The sequence below is a fragment of the Microcaecilia unicolor genome, chromosome 1 (assembly GCF_901765095.1).
Source record: "Microcaecilia unicolor chromosome 1, aMicUni1.1, whole genome shotgun sequence".
Classification (NCBI taxonomy): domain Eukaryota; kingdom Metazoa; phylum Chordata; class Amphibia; order Gymnophiona; family Siphonopidae; genus Microcaecilia; species Microcaecilia unicolor.
The window spans coordinates 416,184,102-416,202,654 of record NC_044031.1 but is presented as its reverse complement, the minus strand read 5'-3'; the positions used below and the strand labels follow the sequence as shown (position 1 = coordinate 416,202,654).

At 43.6% G+C, this 18,553-nt stretch overlaps 1 protein-coding gene across 6 annotated transcripts in view; it reads right to left on the bottom strand.

Moving 5' to 3' along the window:
• Positions 1-18,553, bottom strand: part of LOC115475709 (beta-Ala-His dipeptidase-like) — a 190,747-nt gene that overhangs the window by 124,945 nt on the left and 47,249 nt on the right. For 4 of the 6 annotated variants that reach the window (XM_030211663.1, XM_030211638.1, XM_030211680.1 and 1 more), the window contains exon 2: positions 8,949-9,071. In XM_030211663.1, the coding sequence (XP_030067523.1) occupies positions 8,949-9,056 (108 nt within the window). In that variant the 5' untranslated portion in view covers positions 9,057-9,071. Of the gene's footprint in view, positions 1-8,948; positions 9,075-18,553 lie in introns of all 6 variants that reach the window. The other 2 variants (XM_030211654.1, XM_030211673.1) reach the window with 1 other exon arrangement.

Genomic DNA, 18,553 nt, shown 5'->3' with positions numbered 1-18,553 from the left:
CCCCCACACACACACACACAGTGCCTGAGGAGGAAGGGGAAGCCTGCTCTGAAGCCGCTTGCAGGGAAACAGAACTGTCCCCCGAATTCACTGCGATATTCAAAATGGTGGCATTTCCCGCCAAAACCGGGGCTGCTGATTTCGCTGAATTGGGCGCTAAATCCTTACCCCCCGCAGCAGAAACTGGTGCTGAGGAGGTTGAGGGAGTTCCCTCTGAGGCATCCTCCACAGTGGTACAATATTTACAAACCCCGCTCGCTCCTATGCCGCAACGCTGACACAAAGTACAGTGTCTGAGTTTTTCTGCCATATCTGCTGCAGAAAAAGCGCGCTGTGTGGTTTTTGTTTTAAACTCCTGTCACTCGGCTCTTGAGCACAGAGAGAAAAGAGAGAGAGGACAGCTGACCACAAAACACTTCAAATCACACTAACAACAGCGCTGAAAACTGTGTAAATCTCTCTCTTTTTTTTTTTTAACTGAAAAGGCTGCCTCTCCCAGCCTAGCTGCTCTTTCCTTAAAGAGTCCTAGGCTTAATAACTCAGCGAAAAACGCTAGAACTGGGAGGATAGGGAGGGGAGGGACCCAGTCACCCGGGTGTAACACCCCCGAGGCTGCAAATAGACCCCCACAGACCTCAGCCTCTAACAAGTAGGATAAAACCCAGATGCACAGAGTACTACTACTACTACTACTATTTAACATTTCTAAAGCGCTACTAGGGTTACGCAGCGCTGTACAATTTAACATAGAAAGACAGTCCCTGCTCAAAGAGCTTACAATCTAAAGGACAAATGTACAGTCAGACAAGTAGGGGTCGTCAAACTGGGGCAGTCTAGAACAGAGGGAGAAACCCCAGAAAAAAAACCCACTAAAAGGGAATAAATACCAGAAATACCAAGAAATACTAAGTAAGAGAGTAAAGGGCTCACCACCTTCCACCTGCTGGAGACTGAGATTACTGGAGTATTCTATGTCAGGCAGGGACTCTTATTGGCTCTCACTGAAGAGTCACAGTTCTCAGTCTCCACCTGATGGAAGGCGTGCACAACCCATCAGTCTCAATCTGGGCCAGTCCAGAGGGACGCTAAGGAAGAAGGAGCCTGGGCCCCCCCCCCCCAATTGGCTCTGGGACTCCTGTTTTGGCTGGTGGGGGTCCCCAACCCCCGACACCTGAAGTATTTGTCCAGCATTGATCTCCAGCACTCTGCCACATTGCCTGCCCTGCTCTTCCCCTCATGTTGCGTGCATGCTTGTTTTAGTAAAACTGAGCATGCATGCACATGCGCAGTTTCACTAAAACGAGCATGCACGCGATGTGAGAGGAAGAGCAGGGCAGGCAATGCAGCAGAGACCAGCACTGGACAAACGCTTCAACTGATAGGGGTTGGGGACCCAAGGCAGAGACCAGCGCTTGACAGCCACTTCAGCTGGCGGAGGTTGGGGACCCCCGTCAACCAAGGTATGTGAGGTGGCGGTGGCGGTGCGTGGGGTGGGTGGGGGAACAGCAGGGAGGTGTGCCAAAATGTGTCCCCCACTTTGGGCTCACACCCCCACGTCGAGGTCTGGCTACGCCACTGTTGTGAACCTGACTCTAGCAGACGACCATTGTCAGCTCTCATGCAGAGCTTTAGTACTGAAGGCCTCTAGGATAATATGGAGACATCCAGCCTGACAAAAGGCAAAACAACGTTCACAACAACAACTTTTATTTACTGTACTTGGGACAGAGCACGAATATACAAAACGGTGAGTGCCTGGTTCTTCGGCTCAAGGACACAACACTGGAGAACACCATGACATCATGTTTCTATTAACCTGGCACCAAGACTCAAGGAGAGGGTATAAGATCCCCTTCCTTGAAGCTGTTATCAGCTAGCTGTTTTCTGATGTAGCCTGAGATTAAACATCCATAGCTATCCCAGTATGTTTATGATATTGTATTGTAAAATTGGATTCTTACAGCAAAATTACTTTCTTATGCATTATTCTTTGTTATTTATCCTATACTGTTTATTGTAAGCCACACTGAACTCAAACTTGTTTGGGATAATGTGGGATATAAATGTCACAAATAAATAAACTACTGTAATCCTTCCCCCACTCCTGGGTTAAGTTGATTCAGCAATATGTTCTGGTTCAGCTGATGATAGTAGTCGTGACCAGCTTCCGAGAACACATTACCCAGAAATGGAGAGATGACACAAAAAAAAACTAACCACGTCTCTCGCCCTCAAAGTATGAGAGAGGAATGAAAGCTAATTTTAGGATTATTCTCCTATTCTTGATAAGAACCAACCAAACAATTTATAATTCATAAAAGATAAACATTTAATTGTAATATTTCCTTCTTCAATTACTATTCTTTTCTTTAGAACAAACTGTAATACTCAGACATTTATAACTCTACTGAAATTTAGTAACAATGTTTTTTTTCATCAACCCAGCCTTTTCCCAAATTTCAGAATATAACTGTATAAAGATGAAATTGTAACAAAACTCATTTGTTTTTCTATATGTTCTCACAGGATTTCTCCAACACTTCATTAATCAACCTCCATCAGATACGTATCTCCTTTTTACCTCTATTTATTTACCCTCTCCAAATTGTAACATTCATTTCCTCTAAATTCTTTTATTGTTTTTCCTATATGTATAAAGAATTTGATGCTTTGTGAACCAATTTTGTTTCTACAGGACCTTCATCTGCACTTCCCAGGAATTTAGGTAAGTATTTTCTCTCTTGTTAATGTTTGTTCAAATATCACTTAGGTGTGACAAATTTTTATTCAGTCTCTCTGGCTTGCTTGCGTGGGGGCCCAGGAAAGTTTCCAGACGCCAGTTCCTCAGGATTTTCCTCTTCTTCCTACACCTTACTTAATGAACTAAAACAGGAGACAAAGCCCTATCTCCCTATCTTTTTAGGATACCCTTTTCTAGGTGACATTTAATTAGTCAAGTCAAAACTGTGGCCACTTACTAATTAAAACAAAATTTAAATAAAATTCCCTTTCCTTCCAAACCTATCCTCACTTAGTTTCCCCCTTCTAAAAGGAGCGGCCCAGGAACTCACTCACACTATTTCTCTTGCAGCGCCTCTCTCAACATTCTCTTTCACAGAACATTCTATCCTTTAATCCCTTACCTTTTCACACCCTATTAAACACTCCACCTTAACTACACCAATGTCAGGACCTTAGCTTTGCAATACTAAAGTTTCACTGTAACACACCCAACCCTTCCTATTGTTACTATTCTGCCTCCTGCCACCCAACTAACAACACCTTAACTACACCAATGTCAGGACCTTAGCTTTGCAATACTAAAGTTTCACTGTAACACACCCAACCCTTCCTATTGTTACTATTCTGCCTCCTGCCACCCAACTAACAAAATGTAACTATCTTTCAAACCAAATAAGGAAATAACACTTTACCTTCAGATACCCACACTCAGAGCCCACTCTTTCACTTCAAACACTTCCCAACTTCTATTAGTGATTTAATTCCTAACTCAGCAGTCAATCAGTACTGGCACACAGCATCACAGAACCTCTCACTCCCTCAGCTTCAGCTCCTTCTGGCAACTGCCAGCAACAGCGTTGTCAAGCCAACGGAATCTCGGCTTGAGCACCAGTGGTCTCCCAGCCAATAAAAAGGTCCCTTAGAATTCTTTTTTTTCCCCTCTGGTCATTGGAATTTTAACTGTCCCAGTCAAGTCTCCATTTTCTTTTTTCTTTTCCCCATAGGAATCAATGTAAAAATTGAAATTTCTTTCAAAATTAAATACAAACTTTCCCCAAACTGTACCAAAATCTCTACCACAATTCAGCACCTCATTCCCCCCTGAATCATGTTTTTATTTTTCAAAACTAATTATTTTTAATGTCCACCCCACCATTTTCTAAAAAAAAATTCATTTAAACATCCCAAATTAAATTAATTCCTATCTCAAAAATTAAATTAACCCTTCTTGCACCTCCACCTTCAAATTTATAATTTTAAACCCCAATTTAGACCCCTTTTTAGCCCCCCCCCCCCACTGAAACCACTATTTAAAACCTTATTTTACAAAATTAAACCCCCCAGGAAATATTAATAAAATTCCCAGAACCCAAAACTACAAAAAAAAAATTCAAATCCAATTAACCCTTTCCTTCCCAGAACCAAAAATCCCCAAACCCACAAATTAAAAAAAACTAAATAAAGTTTTGAGTCATTCGACCCCTTACCTTGTTTCTGTAGGTACCCTTACATTTCGACCACCAACCAATCCGGTCCCGAGGGTCTTCTTCCAAAACTGGAGCCAAAAACAAAAGACCCAAAAAACCGCTGAAATCTCTGGAACTCCGGCTGGGCTGATCAAAAATCGAGCCCCAGGCCTCTGCGAGGCCTACCGGAGCTCCAGGATGGACGCTGCGTATGTCACGTATGCACAGGATGCATCCTCCTCCTTTCCCCTCCCGGCAGGTTAGGCCAAAAATCAGCCACTTCCCTGCCAGGAGCCCGACTCCATCCGCCGCTTGCGTCTCCTCGCAATTGCGGCTGGATGCAAGTCAGTAACCCGGTCTTTTCTCTGACCGCCGTCCCCCCCTCAATCCAGCCTCCCATCGGAACGGCCCAGGCCTCCCCGGACCACCATTGCCTGCCGCAACCGGCCCCAAAACAGGGCCCGAAAACACCGGGGAAACCCGGTGCCACCAGAAATAGCAGTGTTGCCTTCTCCGGTGGCCTCCCCTCTGACCAGCGACATCACCCGGGCGGCCCTCACCGCCACCCCAGCCTCCGGGGACCCTCCAAATCTCCCCCAAATGTGCCCCCCAGGTAAAGAAAAAATAAAAAAACTTTACCCCTATATTACACTACCTTAACAGGTACTGAAAATATGTTACCATCATATTGGGTGATGTTGCATGATCTACTGTCTCTGAATATAAATACAATTGCTGCCAGTATTGTCTAATAAACAGTTCTCTATTTTTATAATAACATCTGAGCCTTGTGTCTATTACTCTCAGTATTTATACTTTAAGACTGTTTTCATAAACTGGATTGTGAATGAGAAGTCCTGATCTAATATCCCAGAGTGCTAATTTCCCATTATTATTGTTTGCTATACTTCTGACTCTTTGCTAGACCTCTCCTGAGGCCTGATAAAACTGTGATTTGTCCTCACACATCTGTGTGGGGAAAGTAAGCAGCGGTTTTTATATGCCTAACTCCAAACATTCAACATATCTCTTGTAGTAGGGTGAGAGTGAAATTAGTTCTCCTATCTGTTAAGAGCTCCCTCAAGAATCCTACCTTTCAGAAGATCCCCAATAACTCTCAGGTTATCACTTTCCCTGTTGTCTTCTTAAGGGGAATGGCCCAGGGATACCTGGTAGCATAATCCACCATAATCCGTTTATATTGGTGGCCCCTAGTACTACGGTCCAGGGGTCCAACAATATCCACCCCTACCTGATCCATGGGTCATTCCACCACAGGGAAGGGAATTAAGAGACTTCTCTCAAGGAGCCGCTGAGACACTTTATGACACTCTGCATACAACCTACAGTACGCCTGGTAAATTTGGAGCCAAAAGAATCATTGTGTAATATGGCTGTTGGTACTGTGTTCTCCTAGATGTCCTTTCAAAAGATAGTATGGGCCAGCGTTATTAAGGTCCTTCTAAACACCTTAGGAATCATCAGATGTTTGTGCTCTCTTTGTTCTCCTTTCCTCTCTACTTGGTATAACAAGTAGTTTAATTTAGTAAAGTAGAGGGTGGACTCTTCCCCTTCATCCTTCTCCTCAACCACCTGGTCTCAGTATGTTTTAAGAGTTGAGTCCTCTGTCTATTCTCATGGGAAATGCTTAACCATTCTATTAAGTCTTGACTAAGGGCTTCTGCATTAGTTGGAGGCAACAATCCTTTCCTTTTTCAGCTCTCTTAATTGTCTTACTCTTCCTGGTTTTCTCAGGGCTTCCAAGAATATCCTGAGTGGCAAAAAGACTCAAGTCCTTGTCCTTAGATCTGGAACAATCCTTGGCTCTGGTTGCCACCCAGGCTTCCCTAGGGGACAGGATCTCCTCTATTCCCTCCCAGTCTCTCCCTAAAATTAATAGAAAAGTTAGTTTCTCTACTACCGCTACTTTCATTGGAAGAGTTCTCCCCTCCCAAGTTAGCCCTATCTCATTTGTAGGTTCCCTTTCAACACCCCCATGGACACAGTGAACCTGGACTATCCTTTAAAACTTCTTACCGCTTGTCCAATTTTTAGTCTTCTGGCCAGGGTTCCTATAAGGGATTGATTACTTCTCATATCTACTACAGCCTCAATTTCTACCCCAGTCACCCCCACATCCCTTCTCAGGGACTTCTTATCTCTGGGTCCCCATCAGCTGTCCTATGCTGGTTCCAGAAAATGGAAGGGCAGCCCTTCTGGAAGTGTCTTTCCTCCCTACATGGAAAGCACCTTGTTTGGGTGGGTGTCCTGTCTGGGTATGGGGGTTCCCACTTCATCTTCCTGGATTCCTAGGGTTTAAGATCCCCTCTCCCTCTCCTGGAACCCTCTTCTTCATCTCTCAGGGAAGCAAGCCTTCCTTTTCCCCCTACTGAGTTGACTGGGGTTTTCCTCAGGACAGGCTCATCTTTCTTTTCTCCCCAACCTTTCTCTGTTTCCATGTAGCACTTGGCCAGTAAAGTAGCCTGCTTTATCACCCAGGTCTTCAAAGGGGAAGGGAAAATGTTCAAACACTATTTCAAAACTAGTAGCTACCTGGATGCCATAAGGTGCTGTGCCACATCCCTTGGCCTGTTCCTTTTCAAAAACATCCGACCTCAAAATTCCCTCTTGTAGTTTTCCTTAGTAAGCCCCATTCTGTCTTGGATAGCTGACTTAGTAGTATAGTCCAAGAGTTTGGAATTATCCAGAGCCCTATAAGCTGCTTGGGCCTCCCCAGATAAGTAAGGGGCTTACCGGATAGCCCAGTGGTTCCCAAATCTGATCCTGGAGGCACTCCAAGTTTTCTGGATATCCGCAATAAATATTCATGAGAGAGATTTGCATGCAGTGGAGGCATTGCATGCAAATCTCTGTCATGAATATTCATTGTGGATATCCAGAACACCTGACAGGCTGGGGTGACTGCAGGATCAGGTTTGGGAACCACTGGGATAGCCCATTGTTTGATAGGCCAGCATGCGACTGTAGCTACATGCTCAAAAGTAGTTAAAAAAAGCATCTGGATCATCCTCAGATCCAAGCTTAGTGAGGGTCAACCCCTTCTGCCACTCTGCTCTAGGTGTCCCAGTCCCGTCAACTGAATGTTCCACCTCAGAGCTTCATTGTATCTTCCATGTTGCAGTCTGGCTGCAAGGTTTTGTAGCTGTCAGGTCTGTGCCTCTAACAACTGCAGAAGTGGCTACTGTTGCTGTGCCTGCTGCTCTAAAGTTTGCGAAAACTGTAGGTACATGACCTTCTGATGGGCCTGCATCTGCTTCATGACCCATTTCATAAAGACCTCTGATGTCATTTCCTGTACAGGGACAAAGAAAAAAACACCATGTGCCACTCCTTATGCCTCAGGTGTATCCCTCTTCCCTTGTTAGGTTTGGTTGTCTCACTTAGCAATTCTCAGAACCCCTGCTTTCTGCCCTTGACCTGTATCCCCAAGGTACTCTTACCAATGGTACAGGTGAGTCTGCAACTTGCAAGGGTCCCCAGGCTGTCCAATTCTTTGTGTGGTCTCTCAAAGATTCCACCACTACCATAAGTTGTCACCATGCCGCCCACCTAAAGGTGCGGGCCGAGTAGCCTTGTCACGCTGCCGCCCACCCAAAGATGGGCTGAGTATCCTTGAAGATTTTTTTCTCCCAGGTTCAACTCTATCCCACAAGAATCATCCAGTAAAATGAGCAGTTCTACAATCCTTTTGGAGAAAGGCAATAATCCAAACCACAATCCCTTAGCAAATATCCAAAGCAAAGGTTAGGCCATGTTCCTCACCAGAATCCACCAACGATCCTCCTCCAGAAGGGTCTCTCACTCTCAGGAAGGGGGCGAAACAGCTTCTCAGGTTCACCAGCCTTGGAAACTTGAACTGAATCCTCTTTTCTGGTCAGGGTGAGTTGGGGCTACCTAGCAACCCCCCCTCAGATCCCCTAAGGACCTATGGGAAAGAATATCCCCACTTGTGCCAAATAGGGGTCTTTCCTCCCTTCCACAATCTTATTAGCAAGGAATGTCCATAGTCTAACTTGTCTATTTCAAACCTTATGCAAATGAAGTTCCTATATTAGTTACTGGATGCTTGTCACTCGTTTCCAGTGTTCAGGGAATTCCAAACCAATCCCAGAAGAGCTAGTCTGCCCCCCCCCCCCCATCACCTCGCACATAGCTTACCCCAACGAGCTACTACCTCCCACACAGGGGTCCCAGTTCTTCGCCCTAATCATAAGGGTGGGCCTTGGGACTAACTACAAACCACGTGGTTGACTTATACAACTCTTGGATTGGGGCTTTTTACTTCTATGAGGTCTAATTTTAGCACATCTCTGGGATTAGAGTTGCTCCCCTCCTTGTGCCAGGATATACACCTTGTCACACATGTGCTAAGTGCCACATGGCCCATAGGTATAAAATAGGATACACAGCATTTTAGTATGCACCAATTCCATTAGCATATGCTAAGCTTTAATAAAAGGTCTCCTAAATTAAATACACAAAACATTTCTTCTTGGGCTTTGTACTCTTTGTATTACAGGAATTATATGTGGTAGACTAGATGGGTTTAACAGTTCTTATCTGCTTTTATATGTTTTTGTGTTTGCTGTCTGTGGGAGCTACAACAGTGATATCCTATATATGAAATAGCAAAAAGATAAATATTTTCTGATTTTACCAATGACATAAGTCCTCTTTCTTTTACTTGTACATAATAAGAACTTCCTATATAACTCCTACCTGAACAAAATCATTCTGACGAAGATCAATATTTTGGAAAATTCGATTCAATAAATCTGTGGCTGGAGAAGGTCCTGAGGCTTCTGCTCCAAAGGACATCATGATCATGAAGATTGTGAATATCTGCTGGGTGAAAAAATATAACAAGTCATAGTAGTTAAAGTCAGCACAGTACATTGCAGAACATTGATTATAATGTCTTCAATGCCACTCGAATCAGTTCATGTGGACTGAGAAATCTATGTTCTATTGTCATTTTTTTGTATGAAACATCTCTAATACAGACTTACCTCCTTCCCTACTCTCACCACTTTGAGTCCTCAGGCCCAAGTAGATTTAGTTCCTGGGACTGGAATATCTTTTAAAAGTATCTTGCTATATCAATATCTCTTCCCCACTATAGTTAACAGAATTGATTTTGCCAGCATTTATTTTATTCTCATTTCTTATAATGGTAATTAATCCACAGTGGCTTTGTTACTTGAAAGTTTCTAGATTTGTTTTCTTACTTCTTCAAAAACTTTAGCAATGCTCTGCATTGCATTGCATCTACTTGCTTAGATCCATACCAGGTTATCCAGCAGTAAAGATAGAATGAATAACTATGGTCATACATGCTTTTCTCTGAGAACTATGGCATAAAAGATGGCAATAGCTGTGCTAATCAATTATAAAGCTCTATCACACTAATGAAAGCTTGACAGACCTCATAGACTTACCAACCAGAAACACAACAGGATCAACACGAACATACCTAAATCTCCACTACCCAAGCTGCAAAGGACTCAAATATAAATCAACCTATGCATCCAGCTTTTCCTACATAAGCACACAACTATGGAGCGCATTACCAAAAGCCGTGAAAACAACTTATAATCACCTAAACTTCTGGAAATCATAACCTGTTCAAAAAGGCATACCCTACCGACCCAACTTAAATGCCTGTACCCTGCAACACAACGAAACCAAAGCTCGTAATGGACATATAATAACTCTTCCTCTCTTCGATTCTCTTCCTCTATACGATTCCCTAATGTGTCTTTACACACAAACCTTATTCTACTACAACATTACTGTATTTGTTCATAGCGGAATTGGCGAACGCCTTTACGGTACTATGTAAGCCACATTGAGCCTGCAAATAGGTGGGAAAATGTGGGATACAAATGTAACAAATAATAATAATAATAAAATAATAATAATAATAATAATTGTAACATTTCTGTGAACATGCAGAGAAATCAGTGATCACAACATATAGAAAACCTGCTACAGTAATATTTATAACCAGAGAAGAGGATGAGGGAGCTGTCACTGTTATGATTCCACAGTGACAGAGTCTGATTCCCTATTAAATGTGCAACTTCAAATGAGAGATCCACAACTAGTGAAGTGTTGAATCATATCATATCACTGTTAAAAAGCCAAGGCATAATGTGAGAAAAATTTGAGGAAATATTTGAAAGCGTTAATTGGGAACTATGAAGGTACAGTATTAATCTCAGTGGATTTTCAACAGGTTTAAAGTATGAGTGAATTGGTGGCTTGATCCAGGTTGTTTGGAGGATGTTGTACCTCCCATGATATTGAACAGGATAAACATTTCTCTGCACAGAGGTGTTTTGATGTAGTGATGGTAGCTGCCAATATCTCCATGCTTCCAGCACTATGCTCCAGTAAGGACCAATGTTGATATTTCGAGTCTCTACTTGATGTGCTACATCAGAATCTCTTGATGCTTGATCCAAAAAGTTGGAGCCCCTTGACTTCTTCAGATGACACTTCATTGATGGACAGTCCCAATGGCCTCTATTCATGCTTAATCTTATGGGTTACTGATATCCTCTTTATGTTAATTAATTCCCTGTGACTAATGCAACTTGTGGGTCAATGTGGGTTGATGCCTTGAATGCCAATACACCTTGATCAAACTTACTCAAAATGAAGAGCTTATTATGACACTCTTCCTGGCCATAGAGTTCTAGATGATGAAAAATGAACTTTATGATACTTTGATAACTATTGCTCAGGACCATGGCACATCAAGTATCGATTATATGTATCAGTAACTGATACAGTTATGACACACCATCTACACTTCTTGAAGCACTCTGGGGCATCAACAGGACAATGGCCAAAACAAAATCAAATAACTTGACGTGCAAAAGCTGAACTGGTACTACTAGACACACCTGAACTGATACAGGCTGCAGCCATGGAAAAAATAAAATATAAAAACTTAGAGAAACTAGAGAGAAAGGGATAGTGAAGGAAACCAAAGCTGATAAATTGTGAAAATTTATTTGCAGGTGGAAAATTAAATGACTATTGCTCTTATGTCTGACAGGGCATAGACAGTAGAAGTCTGTCCAGCACTGTCTTTGTTCTAAAACTTTTGAACTCATAGAAGCCCTTGAAAAGTTTCATTTCAGACCATCCAAATCTATCCAGTCACAATCAGGCACAGAACGTAGAAGTCCCCCTTTACTGGCATTGCCTCCCAATTACCAGTGTTGCCACTTTGTTCCACTAAGCTTCTTTGGAACGATTCCTTCTAAACAAGATTCCTATGTGTTTATCCCATGCATTTTTTAATTCTGTTACAGTTTTCATCACCACCTGCCACAGGAGGGCATTCCAAGTATCCTCCACCTTCTCAGTGAAAAACTACTTCTTGATATTAGTCCTGAGTTGACCTCCCTTCAACCTCAATTCATGTCCCCTAGTTCTACCACCTTCCTGTTTCTGGAAAAGGTTTGTTTGGGGATTAATACCTAACAAATATTGCCCTGGTCTGTGATTACCTCATTCCTACGCAATATCTACCACAACCCATTTCCATTACATCTGTGTATGACAATATTCAAGGTGTCATCAAGTTTAAAACTATCCCTCTCAGTTTTAAGATTGGAGTATTACATAAGGAAGCTATTACATTGTATGACCTACAGACTGCCATAAACCCTATTATATTGGGGCTTCCTTGGTTACGAAAACATAATCCTGTCATTGAGTGGAATCAGGGGAATTTGATAGCCTGGAGTCAGCCCTGCCGGATCTGGTGTTTAAGTTCCATCACTTTTCCCATTCCATTGGCTGTCAGCAAACTAGAGCTCAAAGAGGGCCTGCCCCAGGCCTACTAGGAATATGTGGATGTCTTCTCCAAACAACAGGTTGAGACCCTGCCTCCTCACCGAGAGTACGACTGCCCCATTGATCTGGTGACAGGCAAGATGCCGCCTCAGGGTAGAGTGTAACCCCTCTCTCGACCAGAGACTGAAGCCATGTCAGCTTACATCACAGATGCCCTGCAGTAGAAGTTTATTCACCCATCCATGTCCCCTGCCAGGTCTGGTTTCTTCTTCATGGACAAAAAGAATGGAGGCCTGCAGCCCTGTATCGATTATCAGGGCCTGAATGCAATTACTGTAAAGAACAAATATCCACTGCCACTGATCTCCGAATTGTTTGACCATCTCTGAGGAGCCCGTATCTTTACGAAATTGTATCTGTGAGGAGCTTATAACCTAATCCGAATCAGAAGAGGTGATGAATGGAAAACAAGGTTTAATACCTGAGATGGGCATCATGAGTATCTTGTTATGCCTTTTAGCCTTGTTAATGTTCCGGCGGTCTTCCAGAATTTTGTTAATGACATATTTGGAGACCTCCTGTATAAAGGTGTCCTCATTTATCTTGATTACATCCTAATCTTCTCCCACTCCCTGGCGCAACATAGGCAGCACATTAAAATGGTACTTCAATGCCTATGCCAACATTGGCTGTACGCCAAATTGGAAAAATATGCATTCAAATGTTCTGAGTTATCTTTTTTGAGGTACATTATTTCAGACCAGATGGACCCCACCATTCATGACTGGCCTCGGCCCCATACCCGCAAAGCCCTTCAGAGGTTCCTGGGATTTGCCAATTACTATTGACAATTCATCTTGAACTACACCTCGATAGCAGCCCCCTGGCGGCCCTTGCCTAGAAGGGCATGAATATCCAGGACTGGCCACACGAAGCTATCGCTGCATTCAACTGTTTTAAGCAGACCTTTATTTCTGCTCCATTTCTTCATCATCCTGACCCAGAAAAGAAGTTTCTTGCCATCCTTTCCCACTCTGTTGCTAGTGGTAAATTACTCCTATGTGCCTTCTTCTCTTGGAAATTCTCACCAGTTGAGCAGACCTATCGTGTAGGGGATCAAGAGCTCCTGGCCATCAAAATGGCTTTGGAGGAAATTGTGGCACTTACTTGATATTCTGATAAACCATAAAACTTACTATATCTCCAAGAGGCACGATGCCTCAATCCTCGACATGCCCGATGATCATTATTCTTTTCCAGCTTTCATTTCCAGTTGCTCTATCCACCCGCAGAAAAAAACACTAAGGCAGATGCTTTGCTTGCTCCATAAGGACAAATGAAGAGACATCAGCTCCTCAATTTATTATTGATCCAGCCTGGATGATGGCTGCTCCCACCTACCCAGTGCCCCCTGGCAAGACCATTGTCGCCAAACAATTATGAAAGACTGTCCTCAGATGGGGTCATGATTCAAAAATAGAAGCGCATCCAGGTATCCAAGGCACCATTGAATTCATATCTCACGCTTATTGGTGGCCCACCATGCAGAGAGTTGTAAGAGGGTTTGTAAGGTCCTGTTCAGTCTGTGCCTGCCAATAACCATCTCGGCCTTGGGGTCTACTGCAACTGCTGCCCACAACCCAGAGACCTTGGCTCCACCTGGCAACAGATTTCATTACTGACCTGCCCCTCTCTGATGGATTCTCTACTATCTGGGTAGTGGTGGATCGTTTTTCTAAGATGGCTTATTTTGTACCCTAACTGGACTACTGGCAGCACCTACATTGGCCAAAATTGTCATGAAGGAGGTCTTCTGGCTGCATGACTTATTGGAATCCATCGTCTCCAATCAAGGGCCCCAGTTTACCCCCCCCCCCCCCCCCGAGTTCTGGAGGGGTCTCAACCGAGCCCTAGATATAGACCTGTGATTTTCTTCTAGATACCACCTCCAGAAAAATGGTCAGACTGAAAGGACCAATCAGACCCTGAAAGCTTTCCTTTGTGCCTGTGTGTCTGCCTTGCATGATGATCGGTCTCAGCTACTACCCTGGATAGAGTTTTGCTACAACAGTCATGCCAGTGAGTCCACCAGGGCCTTCCCCTTATAGGTGGGGTTTGGTCAGCATCCCCAGGTGCCATTACTGGTACCTGTCAATCCAGGGGTCCCCACGGTAGAGAGGTCCATTGCTTCTCTCTCATGGATCTGGAGAACCAATCTTAATCAAGAGTTCTTGACTGCCCAGAGGCACAAATGGCAGGCTGACAAACAGAGACAGAGGGTTCCTCACTTTCTTGTAGGAGATCTGGTCTGGTTGTCGACACAAAAACTATGCCTCAAGACTCAGTCCACTCAGTTTGCACCGCGGTTCATCAGAGCATACCTATTCACCTACCGACTCAAATTGCCCACCAATCTTCAGGTCCACAACACATTTCATGTGTCAATACTAAAGCCTTCCATCATGAGGAAGACCACCCGGGAACCTCCTCTACCACTACCAATTGATGTTGAGCCACATGAAGAATAAGAAGTCCAGAGTATCCTGGATTCTCGAAGTCTGCAGTAACTCATTGCTTGGAAAGGCTTTGGCCCTGAGGAGAATTCTTGGGACCCAGCAAATCAGGTGCATGCCCCAGACCTCCTCCAGAGATTCCATCACCTGTTTCCTCAAAACCTAAGCACAGATCTGGGAGGAAGGGGGACATTGAAGAGGGGATGCTGTTACGAATTTGCCATGAACCTTACCCAATCTGACAGGGCCTTGGCGTCTGGGCTGGCAATTGGCAGCCAGAGGTATGTCCCTCCTGCTCTGACAGTTCTTCCAGGGCTCCTCCTTCCACATCTACCTTCTGGGTCTCCTCCTAAGGTACGCGCTGAAGAACGACTGTTTATCCTGGCGGCAACACACTGAGGAACTCCTGAGGGGGAGGGGGATGACTTCCTGCCTCGCAGTATATAAGGGGGCCCTCTACACTTCCTGGTCACCTTCGCTTTAGGTCACTCTGCTCCTTAGCAGTTGCTCCTGAGTTTCAGTCTTCGCTGTTCCTGAGTTCCAGCCTTCATCATTCCCGAGTTCCAACCTTCACCGTTCCCAAGTTCCAGCCTTCACCGTTCCCGAGTTCCAGTCTTCCTTGTTTCTGAGTTCCAGTCTTCCCTGTCTGAGTTCCAGCCTTTCCTGTTCCTGAGTTCCATTTTACACTGTTCCTGAGTTCCAGTCCTCAGTTGCTCCTGAGCTCCTATCTTCAGTCGCTCCAGAGATCCAATCTTCAGGTGTTCCTGTGCTCCAGTCACTTGCCATTCCTGAAGTTCTAGCCTTTTCTTCCTGCACTGCTGTTTGCTCTGTTCCTGCCAACTCAAGTTGTATGCCATCATCTGGCAACTCTGATCTCTGGGTCAGACGCCCCTTGACGGTCCAAAGGCTCTCCTTCCAGTTTCAGGCTTGAACTGTGACACAAATGAAATAGATAGAAAAGATGACAGTTGCTTAGGAGCACGCAGTTCCGATTATGGTATCTTTGAAGGATATTATCAAAACAAGGAAGTTAGGGCATCCTAATAGAGACAACCGCTAAGCAGTTTGTAGATACAGACAGACTTTGAAAAGTCTGCATAAGAATGTTAGAAACCAAATAAATAAATGAGATGGAAGAGTTAAGAGTATATAGCACTAAATGAAGAGGTAGATCTAATAGATATCTCAGACACCTGGTGGAAGATGGATAAACAATGGGAGATTGTGGACTCATTTTCAAAGCACTTAGACTTTGAAAATCTTTATTCTTCTCTACCCTTAAAGGTTACTATGGAACTTTGTAAGTCTAAGTGTTTTGAAAATGCGCATCTGTGATACCTAGGTACAAATTATATCACAATGATAGGGAGCATCAAATTGGAGGGGGGTAGCAATATATATTAAAGAGGGAATTCAGTCCAGCAGAACAAAAATTCACTACGAAACAGACAGTAATGTGGAATCCTTATGGGAAGAAATTCCATTGTGTGGAGGGAAAGAGAATACTAGTATCCTACTAGAATACTACTATCAGCTAGGCCAGAACAAACAGACAGATGCTGAAATGTTAACAGAAATTGGGCAACCTAGCAAATTTAGCAACACTTTAATAATAGATGATTTCAATTACCGATTTAAAAAAAAAAAAAAAGAGAGAATGAGCAAAATGAACCACTGAAAATCAGGACAATTTGCTCCAAGCATAATGATGAAATGGAAGTACTGAAGAAATAAGGGGCTCTTGAGACTACAACCGAGTGGTAGAGATGAAACGCTTGGAAATGAGATGGTAGGCCGCCCGGAAGTAGGTTTAGAGGCGCCAGTCAATATTAATTTAGAAACATTATGTTATGCTACTTACAGGAAGAGATAGCAGATAAAAACCAGCATGGCCCATCTAGTCCGCCCAGTAAGGGGGCTAATGTTGTACCAGCTGCTCTGTGGAGAATTTGCAGGTTACAACCCTCTATGCTTTTATTTAGGGTTGTACTAGCCACACTGTGCAGGTTGCATTCCTCTATGCCTTCTTTGAAGTGTGAAAGTTGTTTGTTTAGCTTGGATTCTATCCTCTTGGGGACCCTCAGTTTATACACTATCTTTTCCATGACAAAGTATTTCCTGAGGACGCTGCAAGGAAATAACCTTAAAAGCATCATTCCTCTAGGTCTAGCATTCCCACCTCTGAAAAAGATTTGTTTGTTCAATAAACCTTTCAAATATTTAAATGTCTCTCATATCTCTCCCCAACTCTCTTCTCATACATCTTCTGGTATAGACCCCATACCATACCACCCTCCAAACCACTTCAAGATTTTTTTAAAATCCTTAGCAGTACACGGCTTCCAAAATGGAACACAGAACTTATGTATGATCTAAGAGCATTTCTATCTGAACACTCCCTGAAACAGAAGGTGGGAATAGCTGAAGTTAAAATGGAGTCTTAATGGCCCTTTTACTAAAGAGTTACCCCGCAGCAATCCCGAACTACTACTGGCTCACCGCAGCCACCAGTGATAGTTCCACCCCAGCACGCGGCATTTCCGGCACTGCCGGAATTTTTCAAAAATTATCACCACAGGGGGTTACCCTAGGTTAGCGCAGGAGACTTTACCGCCACCTCAATGGGTGGCAGTAAGTGCTCCCCCTGAAATGGCCAAGCGGTAAGTGCGAACTTACTCTACGGCCATTTCTTTTTTTCCACCTTTTTGCCCGCTGCAGTAAAAGGGGATTCTGCATGTGGCAAAAACTCGAACTGCTGCTAGTGCAGGGCCCCATCGTACTGCAGCTTAGTAAAAGGGGCCCTTGAATGGCTCTTAATAAAAACTTAGGAGTATTAAACAGCATCAGATTAAGACCGCAGACATCCAAGAGCTTAAGGGTAGAGCAGCAGTGATTAAGAATAACAACAGTGAGAGTAGAAGTTGTAAATATAAGAGCCGTTGGCTTTCCATACCAGCATCTGTTTAGGAACTTCTTGAGTGCTTTTCTATTCCCAGGGAGAACATTTCACCTATTGCTAAGGTTTTTGTTGTTGTTCTTGTTGTTGTTTAAACTAAGCAGACTGTTGCTCAGGATCAGATGTTCTCATTACTGCAAGAATTGGAAACATTTATGGAGAGTGCTAAAGCCACAGTCTTTTGGCTACTTTTGTCTTCGGTTCTAAGAGGGGGTTGTGTGACTTTTCTTTAGAAACCTAAAGTATTTATGGGATGTGAAGTTCAATTATATCCAGATGTTTCTAATGAGAAGGAACCTTTCTTAGCACTGAAGTCAGATCTATCAAAAAACAGTAACTTCTTTCATTTTGAGATATCCTGCTAAATGTAAAATTTTGTATTATGAGGTTAAATATATATATTTTTTTTTTTGGGGGGGGGTCTATTTTTTTTTTTTTTTACTACAAAACTTCTATTCCATATGATCCATGGTTCTTAGCAGATTGCATAGTTGTATTCATAGTATGAAAAATAAAATCAGACTTACAACATAACATAACATCAAAACAGATACAATCAATCAAATCTTGAAAACGGGCACAAAATCCTTAATCCTTACTCCAGCTGTAAGCTTATATATACAAGGTAAAATTATGTATAATCATACCTGATAATTTTCTTTCCATTAATCATAGCTGATCAATCCATAGACTGGTGGGTTGTGTCCATCTACCAGCAGGTGGAGATAGAGAGCAAACTTTTGCCTCCCTATATGTGGTCATGTGCTGCCGGAAACTCCTCAGTATGTCGATATCAAAGCTCCATCCGCAGGACTCAGCACTTAGAGAATTACACCCACGAAGGGACACTCTGCCCAGCTCACCACCGCCGAAACGGGGGAGGGGAATTAACCCAGCTCATCCCCACACAAGTGGGGGAGGGGAATCCGTCCAGCTCATCCCCGCGGAGCGGGGGAGGGACACCACACCCGCCGATGCGGGGGGATCTGGCTTATCCTGCAACCGCAACCGCGGGAGGAGCTGACTGACCCTAACACCGCCGA